The sequence below is a fragment of the Pagrus pagrus genome (genome assembly GCF_965226575.1).
Source record: "Pagrus pagrus genome assembly, chromosome: 3".
NCBI lineage: Eukaryota > Metazoa > Chordata > Actinopteri > Spariformes > Sparidae > Pagrus > Pagrus pagrus.
This window is the reverse complement of record NC_140187.1, coordinates 11,556,663-11,579,599: the sequence shown is the minus strand read 5'-3', so window position 1 is coordinate 11,579,599 and position 22,937 is coordinate 11,556,663. Positions and strand designations below refer to the sequence as shown.

General features: G+C 42.2%; 1 protein-coding gene across 3 annotated transcripts in view; it reads left to right on the top strand.

Annotated features, from left to right (window-relative positions):
- The window catches only part of tox2 (TOX high mobility group box family member 2), a 113,133-nt gene that overhangs the window by 56,850 nt on the left and 33,346 nt on the right, over nucleotides 1–22,937 (top strand). For all 3 annotated transcript variants that reach the window (XM_084347969.1, XM_084347968.1, XM_084347970.1), the window contains exons 3-4: nucleotides 1,197–1,256; nucleotides 21,282–21,563. In XM_084347969.1, coding sequence (XP_084204095.1) covers nucleotides 1,197–1,256; nucleotides 21,282–21,563 — 342 coding nt within the window. The remainder of the gene's footprint in view (nucleotides 1–1,196; nucleotides 1,257–21,281; nucleotides 21,564–22,937) is intronic.

Genomic DNA, 22,937 nt, shown 5'->3' with positions numbered 1-22,937 from the left:
TGACATTTGCGTTGTCTACGACTCTGCTCTAGTTGTTTAGTTTATAAAATGGTTAAAAATGTCAGTGAGAGCTTCCCAACAGCAAAAATGACTTCCTCAGATGTCTCAGAGAAATAACAGTTTGGATGGTATGACATCTGTGTATTGTTGCAGAGATATCTACTAAAGATAGAAATGCTAACCAGCTAGCCACAACATGTTATGGTCCAAAGATATTTTGATAGCGTTGTAAACGCCAACACTCCCCGACTGCTACAGTCCAAACCGCTAGCTGCACAGCTAACTGAGCTAACAGTAAGTTAGCTAGTTAGCGGTAAGTGTGATGATATGCTGCCCCTTATTGGTTTGGAGTATGAAGCTGAAAGGTGGCCAATTCTTTAACTTAGTAGTTCACAACTTAGCGATTCATCAAACATCGTTGAGGCTCGAGTAGGAAACATCTTCTACGTGTGGCTCTGAAATTTCAGGAGTTATCAGCCTGTATTGTAATTGATGATCAGTACAAAGTTTTAATCACCTCGACCTTTCTAGAGATCTAGAAACCTGCATAACGGCCCAAATGAGGTCACTCGGAGCTGGAAGCGTGAACCTCCTACAACCTATGAAATCACCTTCTCTTTGAGTCTGAACAGAAGTAAACACTGAAAGTAGGTCCCTGGAATTCCCTCTCGTTGTTCTAGCGAACTGCATGGCACAGCAAATCAATTTCTGGGTCAACTCCCGACTGACTCACCTGTCATGTGTCGTTTGATTACATGAATGTTGCCTTTGATTTGATTTGACTGGCAAAATTTGCTGGCTGGCTAACGAGATGGCCGTCGGTGCTCTGAGTGTTGTGATTATCACTCTGTTGTTGTGCCTTTGTCGCCTTGTGACACCCGTGGAATCGCAGCGGCGGCGAGGTGTGCGCACACTTACACACACGCAGACTCAGGCTGTAGGCGAGCTGAGACGAAGAGTGCGAGTTACACAAGCTTTGACAGAGCCTAATTATACGTGTCTCTAATGAACTGTAATTACTGACATCCACCAGAGCATCGAGGTCTATAAGCCGAAGACTCGCAGTCATTAGGCTGCTGTGTTACACTGTTTCTTTATCTCCACTGACTGACTGAAAATCTCTGTTTTCGGTCCCTGTTGTGATGTGTCGCTCTCTCACTGACTGTTTTCTCACCCCCCTCCCTCTCTCTCTACAGTTTGATGGTGACAACATGTACATGAATGAAAACAACCATGAGTTCCTCCCGCCAAACCAGGTGAGTTCAAATTGTCCCTAATGGAATATCTGCTCTCTTCCTGTTATTTCCTCCGTTCCTGGTGACTGTTGCCTGAGTTGTCGCAGAGCAATTTTCCTCCCACCAGTGTTCAAGCTCGCGAGGACGACAAATTGCTGTTACTGAAACAACTACAGAGTTATGTGACATCAGCCGAAAGCAAAGGGACTGAAATCTTTCAAAAAGTGCTCCAATTAGTTCAACCTTTTTTTTTTACGCTGACAGATGCAACATAAAACTGTCCTCAACAGTGCACTGTTTGGGGGAAATATTCCTGTAGAGTGATTGGAGTGTTAGCGGTCCTCCTGTGGAGGAAACATTCACACATTACTTCTAGTACTAGAACCAGGAGTCGAAAAGCATCCAAATTACTGCCTGTTAAGTTTTTATAGTAGTTGTGTTCATTTGTATCACCATTGTCTTTTGACTAGGCAACAACGACTCTTCCTGGCGTCACTATTAAAATACTATTAGATGCATATTAGTTGCAACTTCAGTTACCAACTTGTACATACTACATTTGTAAAGTACATTATGTACGAGACCTCACTTGTCTAGGTTTACGTCTCGTGTTACACTGGACACAAACAATGGTCACCTGAATGAAAGTCATGTGCATTTAAGCCCGACCATATGTCCCCTCTTTCACTTTTCGCTCTGTATACTACTTTTCCTTACTTCCTCCTTTGCAGCTGTAATAATGGCTAAAGCCTCTAGAGGTCGCCGAAACAAAAACGTAAATATGGTCGTAATAAGCTAATTTCAGAGTCGACCTATATGGTCGTTTTTCTGATGATCACTTTTTCTTCTATACTCGATTTATTTTTTATGTCGCCCCCCCTTTCCCTAGCAAGCTGGGATGTAACACGTTCTACATTTAAAACATAGTGCATTTGTAATGATCCATAATAAGTATGGTTTGAACCAAATCGCACACAGTGTGGCTCATACCAGGCCTCTTTTCCATTCAACTTCATACGAGCCAAAATGCTTACATACGCTAGCTTTTAAGCTTTAAGTGTACAGTTTAGATAACTACATTTTGTAGATAAGTTGTTATGGTTCTTCTGTAAAAAAAATACACATTTGTCATTGGAGTCTGTCCCAGCATGCATTGGGCAGAAAGCACTGAAACACCCTGCATACGTCGCTAGTCCGTCACAGTCTACGTCAGGCTGTCTTAATGACACATCTTCATTCAGTCGGAGGAAACCAGAGATCCAAAACCAGCAAAAATATCCAAATTCCAGACAGAAAGTGCTGGGCCTTCTTTCTGTGAGGCCACTGTGTCAGCCATTAAGCTAACTCTGCCATCATAAAATTCAAATTCTCTATATTCCAATTATGCAATCATCCCCTGCGCACACAATTTTCACTTCGGTAAAAGCCAAGCAGGAAACGCTGCTTCACTCTGAGTGAGTTTTGGCCTCATTGCAAAGGATTTATTAAGTTAGAATGGAGGGGGAGTCGGCTCTCTTCGACAGTACATGGCAACCATGCCAGATCCACTGTAGCACAGCTGGTCACGAACAACTGGGAGACCATATGGTTGTGTTTGGACAGGGGGATTTGTGGAGTTTGGGAATAAGCCCATCTGACATACACAGGGGAGCAGGGAATTTGTCCCTGTCAATTGCAATTATTAGAACCGACCCATAGGCTACAGTAGTTCTGAGTTTCTGTTGCATTTGCTGTTTTGCTTAATTTCTTAATGCTCTGGTTTGTTAAAGTATGGCTCAAGGCCCAGACTGAGAAACTAGAGCTGGAGCTGCTTATGCTGCTTCTTGTGCATGATTCCCTAAGTTCATTTAAATAACTCTGACAACAAACATGTCTGTCACCAAGTGATTTTCAGGATGATAGTGCTGTTATCTGACAAATTCCTCATGCTGGTTTCTTGGCTGTCTTAAAAAAAAAAAGAAAATATCTTAAGAACCACTGCTTTTATCGCCCATTTTGATTCAGCACATGTAGTTTTTACTGCACCGCTGATTGACTGATTACAAGTCGTGCTGATGTGCGCAGTGTTTTTTTGCTGAATTACTGAGGGACAGATAAAACATCGCAATTGTGCCGTGGAAGATAGAGAGAGAAAGGTGGGGATCAAGTAGGCACGAGAGAAAGAGAAAGAGAAAGAGAGAGGGAAACAGCGTGATGGGATGAGAGACGATTTTGCTTTGCTCTGTGTTATACTTTGTTTACTCAAGATCTTCTCATATTTGACATGTGCCTTGCTCTATTCTCCGCTTCACCAAGTTCAGCCTCTCCTTCCCTCTGACAGCTAGAATCAGGGAGGGCCTAAGGGGTGGACACACACTCCGACAACAAAACATAGAGATGGGAGAAATATAAAAATCATTTCAAGTATGTGGTGTTCACACTGGAAAAGTCACAAAGTATTCTCCCAAAAGTCAGTGCGCGTACTGAAAATGCTTAATCTTGGAGGGCGCAGTTGATGTACTGTTGCCCCACAATGTACAAAGTGCGGGTGATGGATGTCGAGGAAGTTTTAACGATATGATATGTAGCATTTCCGCATTAAAACGTCTAAAAACAACTAAACCTGTTGTGTGCAAATGTGCAATGTTCAAACCCAGAGAAATCTGCAGTTTTTGTCAAGGTAACGGTGCATTTTAACTGGTTGCCTGACAGATGAGACATCAGAGAGTGAGGAAGGAAGCAAATGTGTCTAAATGTTGGCTGGACAATATGGCCTTAAGGTAATATTCCAATATTTTTTGCTATTTCGGGGTACACAATATATTTCTTGATATTCTGAGGTCGACTGATTCAAAATCTCACAGGAATTTTGGACCCGATACCTCAGTACTGATATTGCAACAACACTGACGAGACACAGTGAGATGTTTGATAAATAATCATCAGTAATGTGGACGTAATGACTAAGTGGGTAAAGGCAAGTAGTAAAACAGTAGAGCAGAAGTCTTGTAAATTCAGAAAATGACATCACTTTACTGTAATGCAGCTTTAATGGCTTTACTGTACATATACATATGTACAGGCTCTACCAACTGAGCTACCAGGCTGCCCCAAAATAACAAGTCTCCCAAATATGTGCTTGTATACCGCATACTGTGTACTACCAATTCATATGCTCGTGCTGTTTTTACAGTTGGAATACAAGAAAACCAAATACCGAACCCATTTGTACAGGACATTATACAGTATGTCGTCAGATGCCAGTCAAGCTGCGACTGAAGAATCCAACTGCCAAACAAAGTGACAACAAAATGTTTAACCAAAATATTTAATAAACTATTTCTGAGATGATTCTGGAGCTGTTTTTACCACCACCCACCGTTAGCTTGAAATTTTGTCCAGCTGTGAGCAGCTTCTCCCATTTCTTTGTGCACTTCATTGTGGGAAAATACCGCACGATCCGGCGCGCTCATAAACAAACGGTCCTTCGGCATGCACACTTTATCTTGTTGCTCAAAAGCTGCTCAGAATTAGCGCGCTGCAGTTTTACTCGTGTCTATAAGTGTATGTGTTGCATGATTTTCTTATAAATACAAACTGGTAAAAGCGGATTGATTTCTTCTCTGCTAACTGTCATAATACACTTTTCTTTTTCTTGCAGTCAGTATATATAGTACATATTTTGTGCAAGTGAGCCCGGTTCATTGGTCGGGCGTTTGACTGATTAAAGCGAAGCTTAAAAATACATTTAGAAACTGTAAATGTGTTTATGCTTGTGTTGTTTGCGAGTGCTGGGATAAAAATGGACTTGGTAAGAAGTAACAGAGGGATGAGATTGCTGCGGGGATAATTTTTTATTAACTAGTTTTATTCCTGAAGAAAGAGTACATACAGTCGCTGTATTATTCTCAATATATTCCATCTTGAAGAAAAACAAATCATACTGCCTAAAGCTCGCTTTTCTCTGCTTGCTGCTTATTATCTCACTTTGCTTCTCTATCTTTCTCTCCGACTCCCCCTCTTTTGCTCTTTTTCTCACTCTTTTTCTCTTCTTCTCTCTTACCCCCCGTTGCATTTAGATGCATTTGGGTCAGTGGTTCCGCCTCCAAACAGTGTGAAAGAGTATTTCTCAGTGCTCTCACTTCAGTTCCTCCACGTTATCACTCTATTTAATCTGGATCAACTATATAAATACCTTTTTCATGTCATATTCATATAGGACAGGGCATGGTTCTGTAGCCACATCAAATAGTGAGACGCTTAGATGGGTATGTTCTCGTGATGAGTCACAAGGAAACGGGGTCAGTGCCATTGTCATATCGATGTTCCCATGAGCATCGTAGTCTGACCCTGCTTAGTTCTCTGCAGTGTTTCTTCCAGTCTCTCTCTCTCCCCCCCAGCAGAGTGACAAAGTGTTAGTGATTCAATGACAAGGTCACGGACCCTGGTCTTGGCATCAACAAGCTCTTTGTCTGCCCCTGTGGCCACTGACCATTGTCGTCGCAACAATGCAGAAAAGAGTATCAAACAACGAGAAGCTCCGGCCTGTTCCGGTGTCTTCGCTGAGGTCTGATCTGACCCTGGAGTGCTAAAAGACACACACTAACAGGATCTCCACAGTGGGAAGTGGAAGAGCGAATTCACGTAGAGAGCCTTTTTTTATGCCTTTTCCGGTTGTCCATCCACGTGTCCCGATGTTGTGATCACAATAAGTCAAGAAAGCCTCGAGGGAGCTTCATCAAATTTAGCAGAAATGCTCACTTGGACTGAAGGTGAACCGATTCGAATTTGGTGGTCAAAGTCAAAGGTCAAGGTTACTGTTACCTTACAAAAAATGTTTACTGTTAAATCAAGAATTCATCGATTAATTAAAGCAAAGATGTTCTGCAAAAACACTTTTCTGGATGTTGATCAACGCCAAAACACAGGAACAGAAGGGGAGGTTCACATTTGCCCTGATACTGAATTGTTGACACTTATCTTGGGTGTCCATCTTGAAACTGCGGTTATTGTGTAGATCTTCTTTCCTGTTGGGTTGAAGATGTATGTGAAGCATCCACATTTTATAACTTGTAGGTCCTTTGCAGCAACATCTATAATTGAAGCATTGTCTGGCCGAGAACTTGAACACATAGGAGGAGTTGGACTGTTTTTTGCTTCTCTCAATGAACTTGCACGCTGAAAGACTAAAAACAAGTACAGCAAAGCTTTACAAGGTCGAATCAATTTCATTTAGATATCCCTATATCACCCATTTAACAATTTGCTTCGCAGTCAAACGAGCTCCTCTATCTTTGGAAAAAAGGGCAAAACGCAAGAAGAGGAGGAAGAAGTATCTATTCTTTCTGAAGAGGGCTTCAGTGTTGTGAGACCAGGCCAGTTTTTTATTGATTTGGACACCAAGGTACTTGTATGAGTGCACTGGGGGGCTTCCTGTGCTTTTGGTAGTCCACCACAAACTCATAGGTTTTGTTAATATTGAGCTTCAGGTGGTTGTCGCTGCACCGGGTACTGAAGCTCTCTATCAGTCCTCTGTGCTCCTCTGAAGAAAGAAGAAATTATTCACTGGATAAAACATGTCAGTAAAGTGTTAGCTTCCATTTCTTTTCACAAAAAGTCTTCACTACATGTCAGAGTCTGGACAGACGCGGATGTAAAACTGCAACTTGACTGACTGTCGGAGGCATACAACCGCAATTTTAGTCTTTATTATAAAAGTGTGAGTAGACCTTCACCTGAAGTGGGATTTCTCTTGCTAATACTGAACAGAACAGAACGGAAAAGAGCGATGTGATCAAAGATAATGCGCTGTGGAGATGCCTTCTCATGGCTCTGCAGCAAAGTGAAAGAAACAGTATACTTCATCAGCACTTTACCTTGACAATGCTTTGCTTTGATGTCTTTCTCCCTGACTTATGAATTCATTTAGCAGAACTGCTGTTTGAGAGAAATATGTCAAAGAAAAAAAAAAAACGAACACGAGGAGGAAATGGAAGTGTGTGTGTGTGTGTGTGTGTGTGTGTGTGTACGTCTGTGTGTTGGGAGGGATGGAGAAACTGCACAGGGGAATAATTCGGCTAATGGAGTGACTGTTTGGATATTCAGCAGAAGTAGGAACGGAGATTATGATCTTGCAATTAGCGTAACAAGGTTTTATTGATTGGCTGCCGCTGTAGCGTCTTTGCTGCCAAGACGCTGCATGTGGTTTTAACATGCACAGTGTGTGTGTAGCCCAGCCAGTCACACTAGTCCTGCGACTACTACCAGAGCAGAATCCAGCTCTGCGTTACCATCGAGCTGTGGCCATTTCCCGAGCATCAAAGCTGAAATATTATGGATTGCCGAGTTGAAAGGGTCTGTTTGAATGCCTGATGATAAAGTGGACTACATTTGCATTTTCCGCTCACTTTTAAGTTAATGCATTGCCCTCCTTCCTCTTTGAGCAAAATGCAGGTATGAAAAGGCGGCTTCTGGTAACGAGTGATTTGAAAGTTTGTCCGCCTGCTTTACATGTCGGGAGTTCAGATTGTGTTTTAACGGTAAGTTTGATGCCATTTCTCTCGTCTCAGTTGTTATGTTGTAAGTCACGCTGGCGAGGATTATACCGGGCCCCCCCCCTTGGGTGTTGTAACTGTAATTAGAGAGGTGTTTGAGTGCCAAGCGAGGATAGCAGATCGATGGAAAGTTTTTTTATGTGGCTGTAAACAGATGTGACTATGAATAAGTTTGTAAAGCACATTGACGGACTGATAGTGTAATGAGGCCTTCATGTTATCCTTAAATGTCTTTAATGAGAGATTTAGTGGTGTAAGATTTGAACAGACACGACGTCTGTCACAGTTTTAAACTTGTAGAAACTCCCGTCTGATGAATATGATTAAGTCCTCCTCCTCATCTCTCCCCCATATGTTTCTGATGAACCATTGTAGAACACAGTGCCGTACTCTTTTATGTCCAACCTTTGACAAATCTATCACCTCGTCCCTCTATGCTCTGAATTAAAGGCCCATTCCACCTTTCCAGTTTCGATGAGTAATTCTCTTGTTTGGCAGCGGCCCAGATCAGCCCAGTTGGCCCCGTCTGGAGCCTCGGCAGAGCCTGATTGGTCAGGTTCAGTCGTGTGTGACTGACAGGAAGCCCGCTGATTGGGGGAGACGGTATCTTCGGATCGTTGCACTGATTAAAGCCTCGCAGCGGCGTTTTGTAAACTCCCGCCGTTCGGGGTCCCCGCACCAGCGCCCTGGCCCTGCTGGTCTGAATTACAGCTCGGCCGCATTAGTCTGATTTACAGCTTCCTCCCTGCTGTTTAGACTGGAGCTGGGGACCAGAGTGGCAGGCTCCTCCTCCCCTGTACTTTCACCTGCCCCCCTCTTCTTTCAATTGATTCTCCCACTTTGTGCCTCACCCTCTACTCTTCCCACTCCTTTTTCACTTCCCAATTTTAAGCCACTTCACCTGATTTACCTCATTTATACATCCCCCTGACTTCGCACTTCCCGGTAGTTCTCCTCCTCTACTTCTCCTACCTCACCTTTCCCACCCTACTCACCCATTTTGCCTCCCCCTCCGTCCTTTTTTACCTGCCTCCACTCTTCTCCTCATCCTACTTTTTCTCCAACAACCCCCAAAACTCTGACAACATCCATTTACCTTTGCCACCCGGCACCTCTCCCACCTGCCTCCCCCCTCTCTCTCTCCCTCCCTCTCTCTCTCTTTCTCTCTTTCTCTCCCTCTCTCACTACATCTTTTGTGAAAAGGAAAACAAAGAGCAGCCTGCCAAAATATTTCTATAGCCGTTCGCTGACGAAGCAGGGAGCGGAGACAATGCAAAAAGATGTGCAGGCATATTTGTCGCGGCAGCAGAAAGATGGAAAGCTCTCTCCCCGTGGCCTTTTTACAGTCATTTGGAAACCCTCCCTCCCCCCCAACCTCACCCTCCTCTCCCTCTCTGTCTCTCCTTTGCCCTGTTTAAAAGCCCTCTGTTTGAAATCCTCATCTGACAAGGCACCACGTATAAATGCACAGCTGTATATTTGTGTAAGGCCCTCGCTCTGCCAAGCTGTCCGTCCCCCCCTGTTGCCCCAGGTGATCAGATGAAACTAATGGCAAACTTAATGTGTTTGTGTAGGCCTTTTTCGAACGACGAGAGACCAAACGCTCGCTCCTCGTGCTAGATCACATGCCAGAGTATAATAAAAGACATGAAATGGCCGCTGTCTGTTCAGCCTCTTCATAACTACATAGATTTCCTGTCGCTTTTAAAAATTAAACGTACAAAGTTTGCCTTGAACTGGCTTGCCCTCATCGCTGCGGAGATAAAAATGGGTTATTAGAGAGGAAAATGCTCCATTGAATCCAGGGTTCATTAGCACAAATACTTGGTTAATTATTGATGCAGTATCTTCAAGTTCTGAAAAAAAAGCCCTGAGCTGAAATCGATCCATGTTGACTTATTTCCTCAGCTCAGAGAGAGTTGAAATGAGGTAATGTAATTTTTCTTATTAAACTGGTTAAGCAGAGCACAGCAAACGTATTGATACAAAGCCCGAGGCAGACAGCTTTTATGCTTTTACATCATATTTATGTAATCGTGTGTCAGTTCGAATCTCTAGTTGGGGAGATAACTGTGTCAGACAATACAGAAACAGCAAACGATCAGAGGGAACGGCTTGAAGTTTAATTCTGGTTCGTGCCTGACTTGTTCCGATGCAGTTAACACAGCCCGGCGTCTGTTTTCGTTTGAGTTAACAAGAGTAAGAGTCTATGGGATAGCTGCTCTGCTAACGTCAGCATGCTAACATGTGTGCAAAGACAATGCTAACATGCTGATGTTCACGTGACGTCATTTATTAGGCTCTTATTTAGTACTGGCTAATGTTGGCACTGGATGTAAAATTTAGTGATCCCCGAGGAGGGTTTTCACTGAAGCCTGATGGTAGGAGGAGCAGCACAGCTACAACCTTATTGCAAATTTCATACTCACCACAACACACAGTCTCTGATATTGTTGTGCTGATGCTGTTCCTAAACTTCTTAATAAATGTTGCTCACGAAAACCAATTGTGGAGACTGTCGTCGTGGCTGAGTGAGTCAAGTATTGGGGGCTCACAGAAGACCAGGGTTTGCACACAACACTTATTACACTATTATTACACTGTTCACTTATTACTTTTATACTAATTTCACTTATTTTCCCATTTTTAAGCTGTTTGGTTAGCTTTGGGTAACAAAAATGATGGACCTGGAGTAACTTTAGTTAAGATGTTCCAGGAACAACACCAGCATGGGTGGTATCGAAATGTGCAACATACACACTCTTTTTTCTCTCTCTCTCTCGCTCCCTCAACCTTACACTTCCACTCACACCTCCGAGGCCCGCCAAACTTATTACAATTCATCCTGTCCGTGACGTCAATGTCCGTACCAAATTTTATGGCTGTGAGATGAAATATTTCGCAATTTTAATTAAATGTCAGCCTCATGGTCGTGCTAGAGAAAAAGTCAGAAGATTACCAAAATCAGTTGGATTTATTCTCTGTTGACAATCCATTCAGTAGTTGTAATATTTTAACATTACCGCCTCTAGAGACACACCATTAGCGTGGCTTAAAGCCACAAAAATCAGGGCCTATGAAGCTGTTCCTGTCTGTGTTTAACTCTGAAATCTTGGTCGTGGACATGCTGCGATGCTGGAGGTCCCTCTGTGGACACTTTTGTGATGCACCAAGAATGAGCTGCAGCGCTGAGCTCTAGTGAGAGACAGGGAGGTTCATTGACACTGGAGAGCTGTCTCCTCCACTCCCCTCCGCTCCCCACCAGCCTCTTATTAACAATGGCACCAAGAGTACGAGGGTCCAGATGTTAGTCTCCTGCTCCCACCAGCTGTGCCAGCCTCCGATACACAGCCTCATTGACTCTGAACCAGGGAGGGGAGACACTTAAGAACACACTAGCACCACACACACACACACACACACACACACACACACAAAGAGCAGGCAGTGTCTGACAGTGAGTTTTTGTTTAAAAAAAATCAGGAATACCTACAAAGTCAAAGACAAAGGACAAAATGCTTTTGTGAACTATTACACTCTTCTTCTGTGCAAGAAGACATTAAATGACACGCACTCGAGCACGCAGACACACATGCAAACTCTCACCAGCCACATGCACTTTACACCCCCCTTCTCCTGGTGTAAAGCAGAGTTATTTGTGGGTGACAGGATCCTAACAATTCTCAGAATAATGCACGTTTGTTTGGATGACTGCGCCATCAGCGCTCCCTTTGTTATTTTCAACATTGTTAGAGTCAGTCGGTACTGATCCACCAACCCTTTATTGTGCTGTTTTTTTGTCCATTTACTTGCTCTTATAACAATAATTAATTTTGTCATTCAGACACAGTAGCACCATTGTGCACATGCTAATAATGACTTGACTGAGCGTAGAAAGTAGATAACTGAAGAGTCATTAAAATTAAAAAAAAAATATAAAAAGAGGTTGACTGGCTGCTGGGTTTTTTGTTTTTTGTTTTTTTTTTTGGCCTTGTCAAGTGTCCGGGTGACTTCTGTGTGGTCGTAACTCAGCAGCAGCAGCGGTGGCTGTTGTTAAGCCCCGCAGAGCAGACAGTGGTGTGCCAATGAGCAAAGTTAAAACGGCTTCCCTACTCCGGGAGACATGGCTGCTCCGAACAGGAAGAGACAGAGGGAACTCTGGAAATAATACCGCATGTCTGCCAGTGTAACATTGTAATCCTAGATTCACCCTGTCAGGCAATAAGTTTGATTATAGTCCTCATTTGAAATGTTGGATTCATCTCTTTCCCCATCCCCCCTCCTCATTTCTGCTCCTTCCTCTCCGTTTTCTACTCCCTCCTCTCTCCTCTCTCCTCTCTCCCCCCCGTCACCCACAGCAGTATCAACATCGGCATCACAATCACTCTAGACGACTATTGGGAAACCTGAGCGATCTCGTGCACCCATGGTTTGTTTTCCGACCGCATTAGCGGAGATCACAGTTGAGTTTTCACTGACACTGTGCGGCATCTGCATATCATTACTACAGCGAGGTCCTGAACTCTGCCTGTGCACACGACGCAAAACAGCAGGGGAAGACATGAATACATGTTTATCAAGCAGATACAACTTCTGTTCTGACTAACTTCTAACTATCTAACTTCTATTCTATTCTAGGCATGCAACAATATGAACATTTCTTGTCACAGTTATCCTGGCCAAAATAATTGCAATTCACAATTCTTCTGAAAAAAAATCAACAAAATATGCTTTAATATCTCAAAACTTCACTAAAACATGCTGGAATCACATCACCCATGTTGTTAAGAAACAAAAGTTTTATTGCGTCCCTCATTTGGCGATTTTAAGTAAATCCGGAAATCGTAGGACATTGATATGTCATTGAGCTAGACAGTTTTTCTAAGTCACTCAGGGTTAGGGTTAGACTGGCAGTAGAAGTTACTCCGACTGCGGTAGGATATCTGCGTTGGGTAGATTTGTCTTCAAATCAACAGAGCGGGAACATATAGATAGGTCAGACCACCGTGTTTGACTATATCAGGGGTCACCAACCTTTTTTGTAACGTCTTTCCAAAGAGGCCCAATATCAGTTTGCTCAGATAATGACGATTGTCCACTAGTTAATCGATTGCGGCTGGCGTCTTCATCTCCGTCTAAAAAAAAAAGAAAAAAGTATGAAATGCTAAAATTGGTAAATTTTAGTAAGTAAAGTAAAGTTTATGTGTGGGAAACACTGTCATACATTTAATAGGTTACATGTACAGGAGACAGATCATATAAGCGACCCCTGGACTATATGTTTTTAAATGTTACAGCTATAGATGAAAATTACAACAGAAATAAACAAGTTTGCCGATTTCTATTCTATTCTATTCGTCTCTGTAGTCATTTGGGAGCTATTTAAATGTTGTTTGTGTTCCAGTCGAATGTTCAGCAATAATGATGTGGTTGTTGTCGCTGACAGCACTTCTCCATTAGTCTCGTCTCCCACCAATATCAAGTGTTATTAGACAGTGAGGAAGAAACAGAGACGGAGAGAGAGAAAGAAAGAGAAGGAGGGAGAAAAAAAAACAAGAGAGAAGAGGGTCAGCGACACGTCTTCAGTGAATCATATTGATAAAGGAAGAAAAAGGGAGGAGAGAGAGAAACATATTAGGCGCAGGAGGCGGCTAATGTCTGGCCACTTGCATCAGTCTGCAGAGCGAAAAAGAAAGCGTGCGAGAGGCAGACAGAAAAAGAGGTACAGGGGAGGTTGTGTTTATTATTTGATAAAGCCTCCCTTATAACCCCAGCATGTTGTGCAATAGCTCTGGCTCTCCTTCAACTCTGCGGTGTGCCACTTCAAATTAGTCGCTCGCGGAGAGGGCCTGCCCCGTCTTTGCAAAATGCATTAGTACGCCACTCAGAGCCTCATACAGCCTAGGGTTAAACACAAATTATATCATTTCTGTCGTCCAATCAAATCACGCTGACCCCTTGACCTGCGAGATGAGTCAAATGCATAATGAAATATGACATGGCACAAAAGCTCTGATTCTAATCTGCTCTGACACGCGATCAGATGAGGGTGACCTCCTGACCTTGACTGACAAGTGAGACGAGCACTGGGAACAGGATACACCGAGGGAGAAGGAGGGAAGGAAACATAAAAGAAAGAGGGACAATATATGCAATTAGAAAGGCTGGTTTTAGTCAATGGGAGGTTAGTTAGTAATCAGCTCAGTATCTGGGGTGAGTCGGGCCATCTGCATCTTTGGACCTCGGACAGTTGGTCCCTCGCTTTAATTATTCTCACCAGTCCTTCTATATTTTCCCTCCTATAATGATAAATAAGACCATTTTCCCTCTTGCATAGCTGTGGCCAGGTCTGAAGAGATAGTAGCTGGGTTTTACTTCCTAGAAAGAGCCTTTGACGTTATTTTTTTCCTCCCTCCCAATCTCTCTCTCTCTCTCTCTCTCTCTCACCTCGCTGTCCCTTTCATTCACCGGTCAGAAACCAAGTACACGGCGGTTTAGCATCCCCATTCCCGCAGCCGCTTTCATGATTCCCAAACAGTAACATAGTGACAGATAAATAATGCAGCCTGGCTGTTTTAGAGGGGGGATGAGATGACAGGGGGATGGGTGGTGGTGGTGGTGGTGGTGGGGTGGTGGTGATGATCAGGGTCCGGGGGATGTGGAGCGGGGACCAGAACTGTTTGGGCTCAATGAGGGGCAGACCAGCCAAGAAGAGGAAGAAGAGGAGAGTGGAGGTGTAGGGTAGCTGTAACTGGATCTCTGGCTCTCCCCCCCCCCTCCCTCCCTCTCTTTGGGCTCTGCCAGAGGAGGCTTTGTGGTGTGTTGATACCCCCTGACATGATATTGTAGCAGAAGAACAGCTATGGCTTTAATTAAGCCTGAGTTGACTGAGAGAGATGGCGGGATAAAGAGAGGAAAGGAGAGGAAAAGGGAAGGAGAGAGAGAAGAGGAGTCTCAAAAACAAACAGCCCAGTAAACAGAAATAGCAGATCAGTTCATGCCGTTCAGATTAAGCGCTTGAAAGTAAGTGATCTTTGTAGTCTGACAACAGCTATTTGCCTCTGCTGTGTTATATTAAAACAAGAGCTCTGTGTACACTGGTAAACAGGATCATTCATAAATATACAATATAATCTTCCTTTGGGAGAGCGATGGCAGAGTGAATGAGAATAAATGATGCTCTCGAATTCTTCCCGGAGATAAATCCGGCGTTTTCCTTGCAAACCGGACTGCGTGGAAAGGAGAGATAACGGGGCCTGACTTTGTCTCTGAGAGCAGAGCGCCTGCACGGCTGAAGGTGTTGGAACGAAGAGTGTCGGAGGTGATGGAAGTGGTAGTGTGTGGGGGATTTTAGGCATAAATCACCACTGTGACAAAGCTCTCCAATAGGCAGATAAGTGCACATTAGTGGTAAGGCAGATCTGTCATCGTCTGTCTCCGAGCTGTCGGTCCCACCCCTCTCTCTCCCCGAAACCAGCGCTGACTTGAGAGGACTCTAAACTCCGTGTGCCGCCGATCGTACTTATGCACTTATGTTCGTTTTGTGCGGGCTTGATTATTTTTAATAGGGAGTGTTCGCAGTGTGTGGGCAACCTGTCAAAATAAAAATAATGTTTGTGTAATGATGTTCCTTTTCAGCGAATGTACAAAGAAACCAGTAAATTATACGACTGGGGCTGCGACTAATGATTATTTTCATCAGAGATTAATCAACTGACTATTTTCTAAATCGCTGTTTAGTCTCTGGTGTCAGAAAATAGTGGATACAAATGCTCATTTCCCAGAGCACGAGGTAACTATTGAAATGTGTTGTTTTGTCTGACCAACGTTCAAAACAATTATCAGTTTACAAAGCAAGCAGAGATGGGGGTTTTTTTGTGTTTCAAATGGCTTAAAGGGACAGTTCACCCACAAATAAAAAGCACACATATCTTTCTTTTTACGTGTAGTGCTATTAAGACATCTGGATTGTTTTGGTGTGAGTTGTTAAATTTTGGAGATATCAGCTCTCGAGATGTCGGCAGTGTGGTGTGTTGCTTAAAGCCCCCGCAAAATATGAATTAAAACAACAAAATGTAACTTTGCAGAGCAACACAGTTGATTGTTGAGGCTCATCCCCAGATCGTCGAATACTGACAGGCAGTTCAGGTCCAACGCCAAGTCTGCTGCTCTAATAAAACGCTACAGCGATGATTCTTCCCAGAAATCATGACTTGGTTACTCAAGATTTGTGTCGGGACTATTTTCAATCTTCTGAACTACACCGCCAAGAGTAACACCATGCAGAAGGAGTCATGCATCGACTCATGGATGAGAGGCTGGCTAACTATTTTACAGCTCAGCCGAGGAGGACGCCATAAATGTTTACATCCTGAACTGTCACAAGGATGAGTCGGTGGGTGTAGTTCGGTTGAAGAAGATAGTTCCTACTGTACATGAAACTGCGCACAACAAGGTCTGTGGATTATCTTGAGTAGCAGGGTTATTATTTCTGGTAAGAGGCATTGCTTTTATGTTTTTTAAATTGTATTTTTTTGCTGCTTTGAGCACAAGTGGAGTCCCATTTAGTTATTTTATATTCAAGAGTCTATGGAGGATATCTCCAAAACTCGGCCACTCACAGCAAAACTATCTGGATGGATAACCAGCGCTACAGGTAAGAGGGAAAATATGTATTTTTTGTTTCTGGGGACTTGGATTGTCCCTTTAATAATTAACAAACGATCGGAATACCTGATGATCAATTTTTCTGAAAATTGACTGATTGCCTCCGAACAGAACGTGATGCCAAGATCATGTGTTGTTTCATAAATGCTGGAGTGCATGCAGCTCATTTATTGTACAAACAAATGATATTTGACAGTGAATCATTTCACAGATTTAATATACATTTTAATATTAATTAGTTTGTGTTCCAAATCCAGTTCTCCACAGGCACTACAACAATAATCTAATAAGAGGAAGAATGTACAGATAATGAGCCATTAGCCACAGTCAATATCATCTCCAGAAGGCCTTGAATACTCAGGCAGTGTTGCAGAGGGAGGGAGAGATCCGTGCCAAATAAAAAGACAAGCTGGAAAGCTCCCCAATCAATGTTATTTTCTCTCTCAGTCCCAGACCAACTGTCTATTCATCTGTTTCTTTCAAATGAAAGGTGTGCCGGTATGTAACACTTACAGTCGAGAGATCTGTCTCTTAATTAAAATGTTACAGATTGTGTTTCGCTCACTGTGCAGACTGAGCATACTGTGTATTGGAAATAACACTCCCTATAGTGTGCGGTATTGATCAGAGGAGGAAAATAAAGGATGTTTCAGTGAGGGGAAAAAAAAGAAAGAATCTGAGCAATGCAGCTTTTGGTAGAAGTGCGTCCCTGACTATTGAAAGTAAACCAATGACGAGTACCTCAGCGCGGAGAAAAAAAGAAAGAGGAGGCTTTTGTTTGAAAAGCAAATTCCATACTAGGACACACGCTGGTCCATACGATCCATCAAATGCATTGCCTTTGTTTGGATTTTACTTTTAAAGGAGAAAAGAGTATACATTAGCCAGAGTGTACATGTGGTCCTGTACATGCAAGCTTATTCTGAATAGAGGCATATGAATAATTTATCTTGCCACAATCCAACTGGGAACGTCCTTGGTATTTACATTTTATCATCAAGGGCACTGGATGAGCCCTCACAGCAATCTAACACATGACACATCCTCAGTCCTCGTCCCTCTGCACAATCAAGCAACAAGGAAAATGTTTTGGTAGCGTGGAAATAGATTTTTTAACATCTGGAAAACAAAAGGTTGATGTCCATGACTAAGTGCAGCGGCCGTAGTAAAGTAAAAGGTGGCGGCCGATGCGAGGAGGCTCCGAGGGAACGCGCACATGGACTCACTTCACACAATAGCCCCGATGTTTACAGCAGACAATTTAGTTTCCTTCCAACAATTATGAGGGAAATTGAATCTCAGGAAATGTTCGTTTTCTTGTCCATTAGACCAAACAATAACATCATCCCTGCAGGTTTACAAAAACATCTGTCTTCAAAGGACAGTCCAGAAAATTAATATCAACTGGCTCGCAGGCTTTGTCAGGACAAAGTAAATCAAATGGAGGCAATCACACTTCTTTTCTTCATCTGGTGGAACATGTAGGAAGATGAAAGTGCGCTTTAAACGCTGAGTCTGTGTCTACATTCTTGCCTCACAATAAACCATCGCTAACGTCCCTTTTTTGTGGTTAAATTAAAGATGGGTGTTTTTTTCAGTGTTTTAGGTATTGTAACTTAATGAAATTCCTCTCATCTGGCTTTGTGCTTACTGCCTTAGATTGGTATTCCTTTAAAAGACATTGCATTTTAATCCTCCTGAAAGCTATTGTTGTAAAAAAAGAAGATTGTGTCTGTGTACTTAAAGGCACAATCGTCAAACCCGATGCGGGTTGAAGAAAAAAAAATCTGCCAAATAATAAAAAAACACAAGGATTTAAAGCCGCTATCACTTTAAAATGAACAAACAACAACATTAGACAATTAAAACAGATCGAAGGCGTATTAGTTTGTATTTTTAAGCAGCTGAGAAATGCTCGTCATTTAGAGGTCAGCCTTTTTACTTATAGATCCTGTAATTTATACGGTTTTAAAATGGCAGAATGTGCCTTTACACTCACCTTTATTTTTTAAAACAGGGTTGAGAGAAACAAGAAAAAAAAACTGCCCTGTATCCTCTCTCTCCTTTCTTCCATCTCCGTGTGCCCCTTATTTTCTAAAAGTATCTGTTTGAGAGATAAATGACCACTCCGCTGCCGAGGATGACAGCCTACACAAAGATGATATTGAATTGATTTCAGAAATGTTGCAGAACTGACTGTTTGATGTATACCGCTAGACATGAATCATAAAAATTCTATTAAAAAACCCTTGAATGGCTGACACCAGAATATTATTTGTGATGATTAATTTGACTCAGTCATTACAATGGGAGTCAAGTTGGATCGTCTCAGACAAAATTGCTTTTCATTCCCCGTTGAATTTCCCTGCTATTTTTCTTTTCTTCTTGCTCCGTGCAGAACTCTGATCTGATTGGACTTACTGTGTTAGCGCGACAGCACACAAATACAGAGGCTGTTGGTCTTCTTTATTACTGATCGCTGAGCATCGAAGCTTTTGTTCCAAAATGAGACGTTCAAGGTTTGAAACAAAATTACTCCTATTCTTTAAAAAAATGACGGATCAGGATTTAAACAGTTTAAAAAGCTTTTTGTAGAATGGCAGGAGTCTGAATTCCTCGGGGGAACAAGATGCTAACAGATGAATAAATACATTCTTCTTTATTTGTTTTTTTTTGCCAAAACAGTCATATTATTTAAGAAGTGAATGCTCCCAATTAATTTTTAAGGTCAGAGAAAAGGGTTTCAACAGAACGGCTTAAATAATCAGCTTATGTCAGTGGGTCGGAGGATAACTGGATTTTGTATTTATTCTGTCACTGATCAACTATGTTAGTTAGTTAGTTAGTAGAGCTGTCAGTGAGGGGTTTTGTTAGAGAACTGGAGTCCTCTGTGAAACATTAAAAACCACAGGGCATCAGTTTTCAGTTATTATCATTCGTTCCTGAGAATTCACAACGATCTTATCGTCATATATGAAAATAACGGATGGGGCCCAAAACGAAAAAGTCTTATTTTCTGTACTAACTTACTAACACTTTGCTTTCACAGTTCTCCATTTTTGTTTTTTTTTATTTGTTTGTTGTCATGGTAACGGCAGTACGATCAATAAACGTTAACTGGTAATGAAGCAAAAAGCAGAAGTTTTTGAGGTGCCAAGATGTACAAAAATGCACATGGAGGAAGCGAAGATCATTTCCTTCCCTTGATCCGTTTTTAAGTGTCGGTTAGCTGAAACGTACTACAAGGAACTTTTAAGTGTTGATTAAACACCTGCATAAGCAAACAAGAGAATCAGCTCGCAGAATCAGTTATCGTGGTTATTCTTAATGCTCGTCATCTGGTTGGATTACGACTTATCCAGGTCAGATAAGTAATAAAATTAGCGCTGAGGTTGGTTGAGAGGAAAGAAGCCGCTATGTAGTCTGGTGGGACGGCACCAAAACAAAGTTTGTTTCACCGTTGTCATATTACAGTTATTAATCTTACAAAACCACAAATGAATAGATTACCTCATCGTAATGCATCCAACAAACAGCTTTTTAGAAAAGATAGCTTTTTCTTTTTTCTTTTTCAAGAGCAAATCACCCTCTTGGAGCAGATGAAAGGAACAAACCAAAGAAACTTCAAGCAGATAAAACAGTACTTTTACAGTACGAGAAATCGTTGGACAGAGATGAACAGAGAAAAAAAATCCTGTATATATCTTTTAAATGCACGGAAAGCACTTTTTTGCCCATACTATAGGCACCAGAAAAGGTAAACACATTGGAAATAAACCTGGAATACATTCGATTTATTGAAAATGTTGATCCTCTTTAAAAAAGATAGTTGTAAAAGTTTTGAGATAAGTTGCATCTTTCTCTCACACGCTTTAAAAACAAAAACACACACTAGCCGGATCAAGATCTCGACACACAAGGCGGTCGTGCTCGTACCACTTTTGTCCACAGGGGTCACCAGAATCAACAAGAAAAAGAAAGTTTTGTAGCTGCTTTAACTGTTTCAACTGTCTTTGTAGTTTTGTTGAGTTGAGCTCTTTGGAGGTGTCAGTTTCAATACCCTCCATGTTCAACAACACACAAGTCTTGCTGATAATTGAACAGTACCATAGGTCTGTCTTGAGATTAGTTTTAATAGTTTCAAGTTGGGTTTAAAAAACAGAATAATTAAAAAGTTGAGAGGCTCTGAATGCTGTGCTACCCATGAACCTCAGCTGCCATTTCTGTGGAGAAGAACCCAATTAGAGGCGTGAATTAAAGTGCTTTGTTGTTGCATCCGGGAGAAAAATCGCACCAGAGTTGCCAAATTCATCCAAGATTGACCGAGAATTCAAAACTGCTGAATATATTTTTAGGTTTCTACTCCAGCTTTTGTTTGTTGTGAGTTGAAGAACGCTGCTGAATTTGAAGTTTGATAATTGGATGTTTCTTAATGAAATAAACCTTTAGAGCCTTGGTTGACTTTGCCCTTACATTTTATGCATACAGGCCTCTACCTTTGACTTTTTAGCAGTGAAACAGATGATTTGCAACCTCTTTTTGTGATATTTAATATACAACAATGACAATTTTATACCCATCTAAGCCTTGGAAGTGCAACAGTCACCGAACTTGGCCTATGCAGGAAATGAACAGGACATTTTGATCCCTTGGCGCCTATAATAGCTGCTCCTCTCTATCAAGTGACTCTATTACTGTAAACTGAATGTCTACATCTGCTACCCATATGGAATAGTGTCATGTATAAATCAGTTATGACTTTGCTTTAGTTTGATCTAATATCCAATATCCATTACTCCCTTAAATTTGAGTTATCTCACTTTTCATCTCTCTGTTCCTCCCTCAGAGCTACACAGGTCAGACCGGCGGCGGCGGGGGAGGAGGCGGCGGCGGCGGCTCGGGCAGTGGAAATGGAGACGAGGACTACGAGATCCCCCCCATCACTCCACCCAACCACCCCGAGCCTCCTCTTCTTCACCTGATGGAGCACGACTCCACAGGCTACCTCTGCCACTCGCTGCCACACAATGGGCTCATCAACCCGTACTCCTATCCAGAGCTGCCCACACTCATGATGTCGAACATGCTGGCGCAGGACAGCCACCTCGTCTCCAGCCAAATGCCCTCGGTGAGTAGCATTTTTGTGGACTGAACCGTTCCTCTGGGGCTCCCTTAACACCAGTAACCTGACATTTAAGGAGTCAGATAATATTTTCAGTAATGGCCACAAATGTTTCCGACCATTTAAGCTTTTAATTATAGTGAAAATGATTTGATACCTCAGAGGAAAAAGGCTTGGACTTAAACTAAAGCCTTTTTCCTTTTTGGTGTGATTTTAAATGTTTTGGCTCAGGTAGAAAGCTGAGGACAAATTATTATCGCTCGCATGTACGCACAGGAACACTGAACATACATGACCATACACTGAGGCAGATGCAAAGTTGCAATCTAGGGGGAAAAAAAGGACGATGGAGCACATGAGCGATTTGACTTTTCAAATGATTTTCATCCAAAACAGCCGTTTTTTCACAGTGCTTTCTAATATGAAACAGATTTCAACCTTATAAGGTACAAATGTAATTTTCCAGACGTGAAGAAGGGGGACTAAGTCGGGGAGGAGGGGGGGAGCTGAATGATTGTTCAGCGGTTGCCATGTCAGCTCTGATGCATGGAGAAAGGGATTGTGGGTAAATCCATCAACATCATATCTGCCTCGACAGCATGCATCGGTCAATCTGTCAAGCCTTCAAACATGAATACGTGCTGATTACTCCCTCAGCTCCGCACAGAACTGCTCCTCCACAAATTAGCATCTCCAAACCATAATTGCATTCATGAGAACGGCAGGAAATAGAGCAGGTTTCTATCACAACTAATGATATATATAGAGCTTATGCGTGAAACATAATGTATCCTATAGGCTGCAATAAGCAAAGTCTCTCTTATAGTATATATGTACTGTTTATGGCCCTACACGGAGAGAGAAAGCTGAGCTGAGTACATGTTTTCAGATCCTCTTCGGTGATTAAAATCAAAGGTCTGTACAAAATCTTAAAAGTTTGGAAAGTGGAAATGTTTTCAAGGTTGGGAATATGCTTGAGAATCAGCAATATTTGACATTAAATGATCCTGTTGTTATATGTCTGCTGTCTCCTGGTGTCAAATACATCCAATTAATATGAACAGCTGGTAAAAACTAATTAAAACTTAAATTTTTTGCAGTTGCATTAATAACAGTTAAGATTTAATAATAAAGGCTTTGAGGGTTTGAAAATTTGGGGGTTTGGGCACCTTGAAAGTGCTTGAAAAGCGCGTACGTTTAAAAACCTTTACGAACCCGGCAAAATGTAAATATTCGAATAGAGGTGCACTGAATAGATTGCTTTGAACATTTATGTCAGCGTTTGATGTTTCCGTCGATGCTTCCCTTTAAAATACAGACAGATGTGAGCGCTTTTTATTGCTCGCAGATCTCCGTAAAAACAAATCAATGCATAACAAA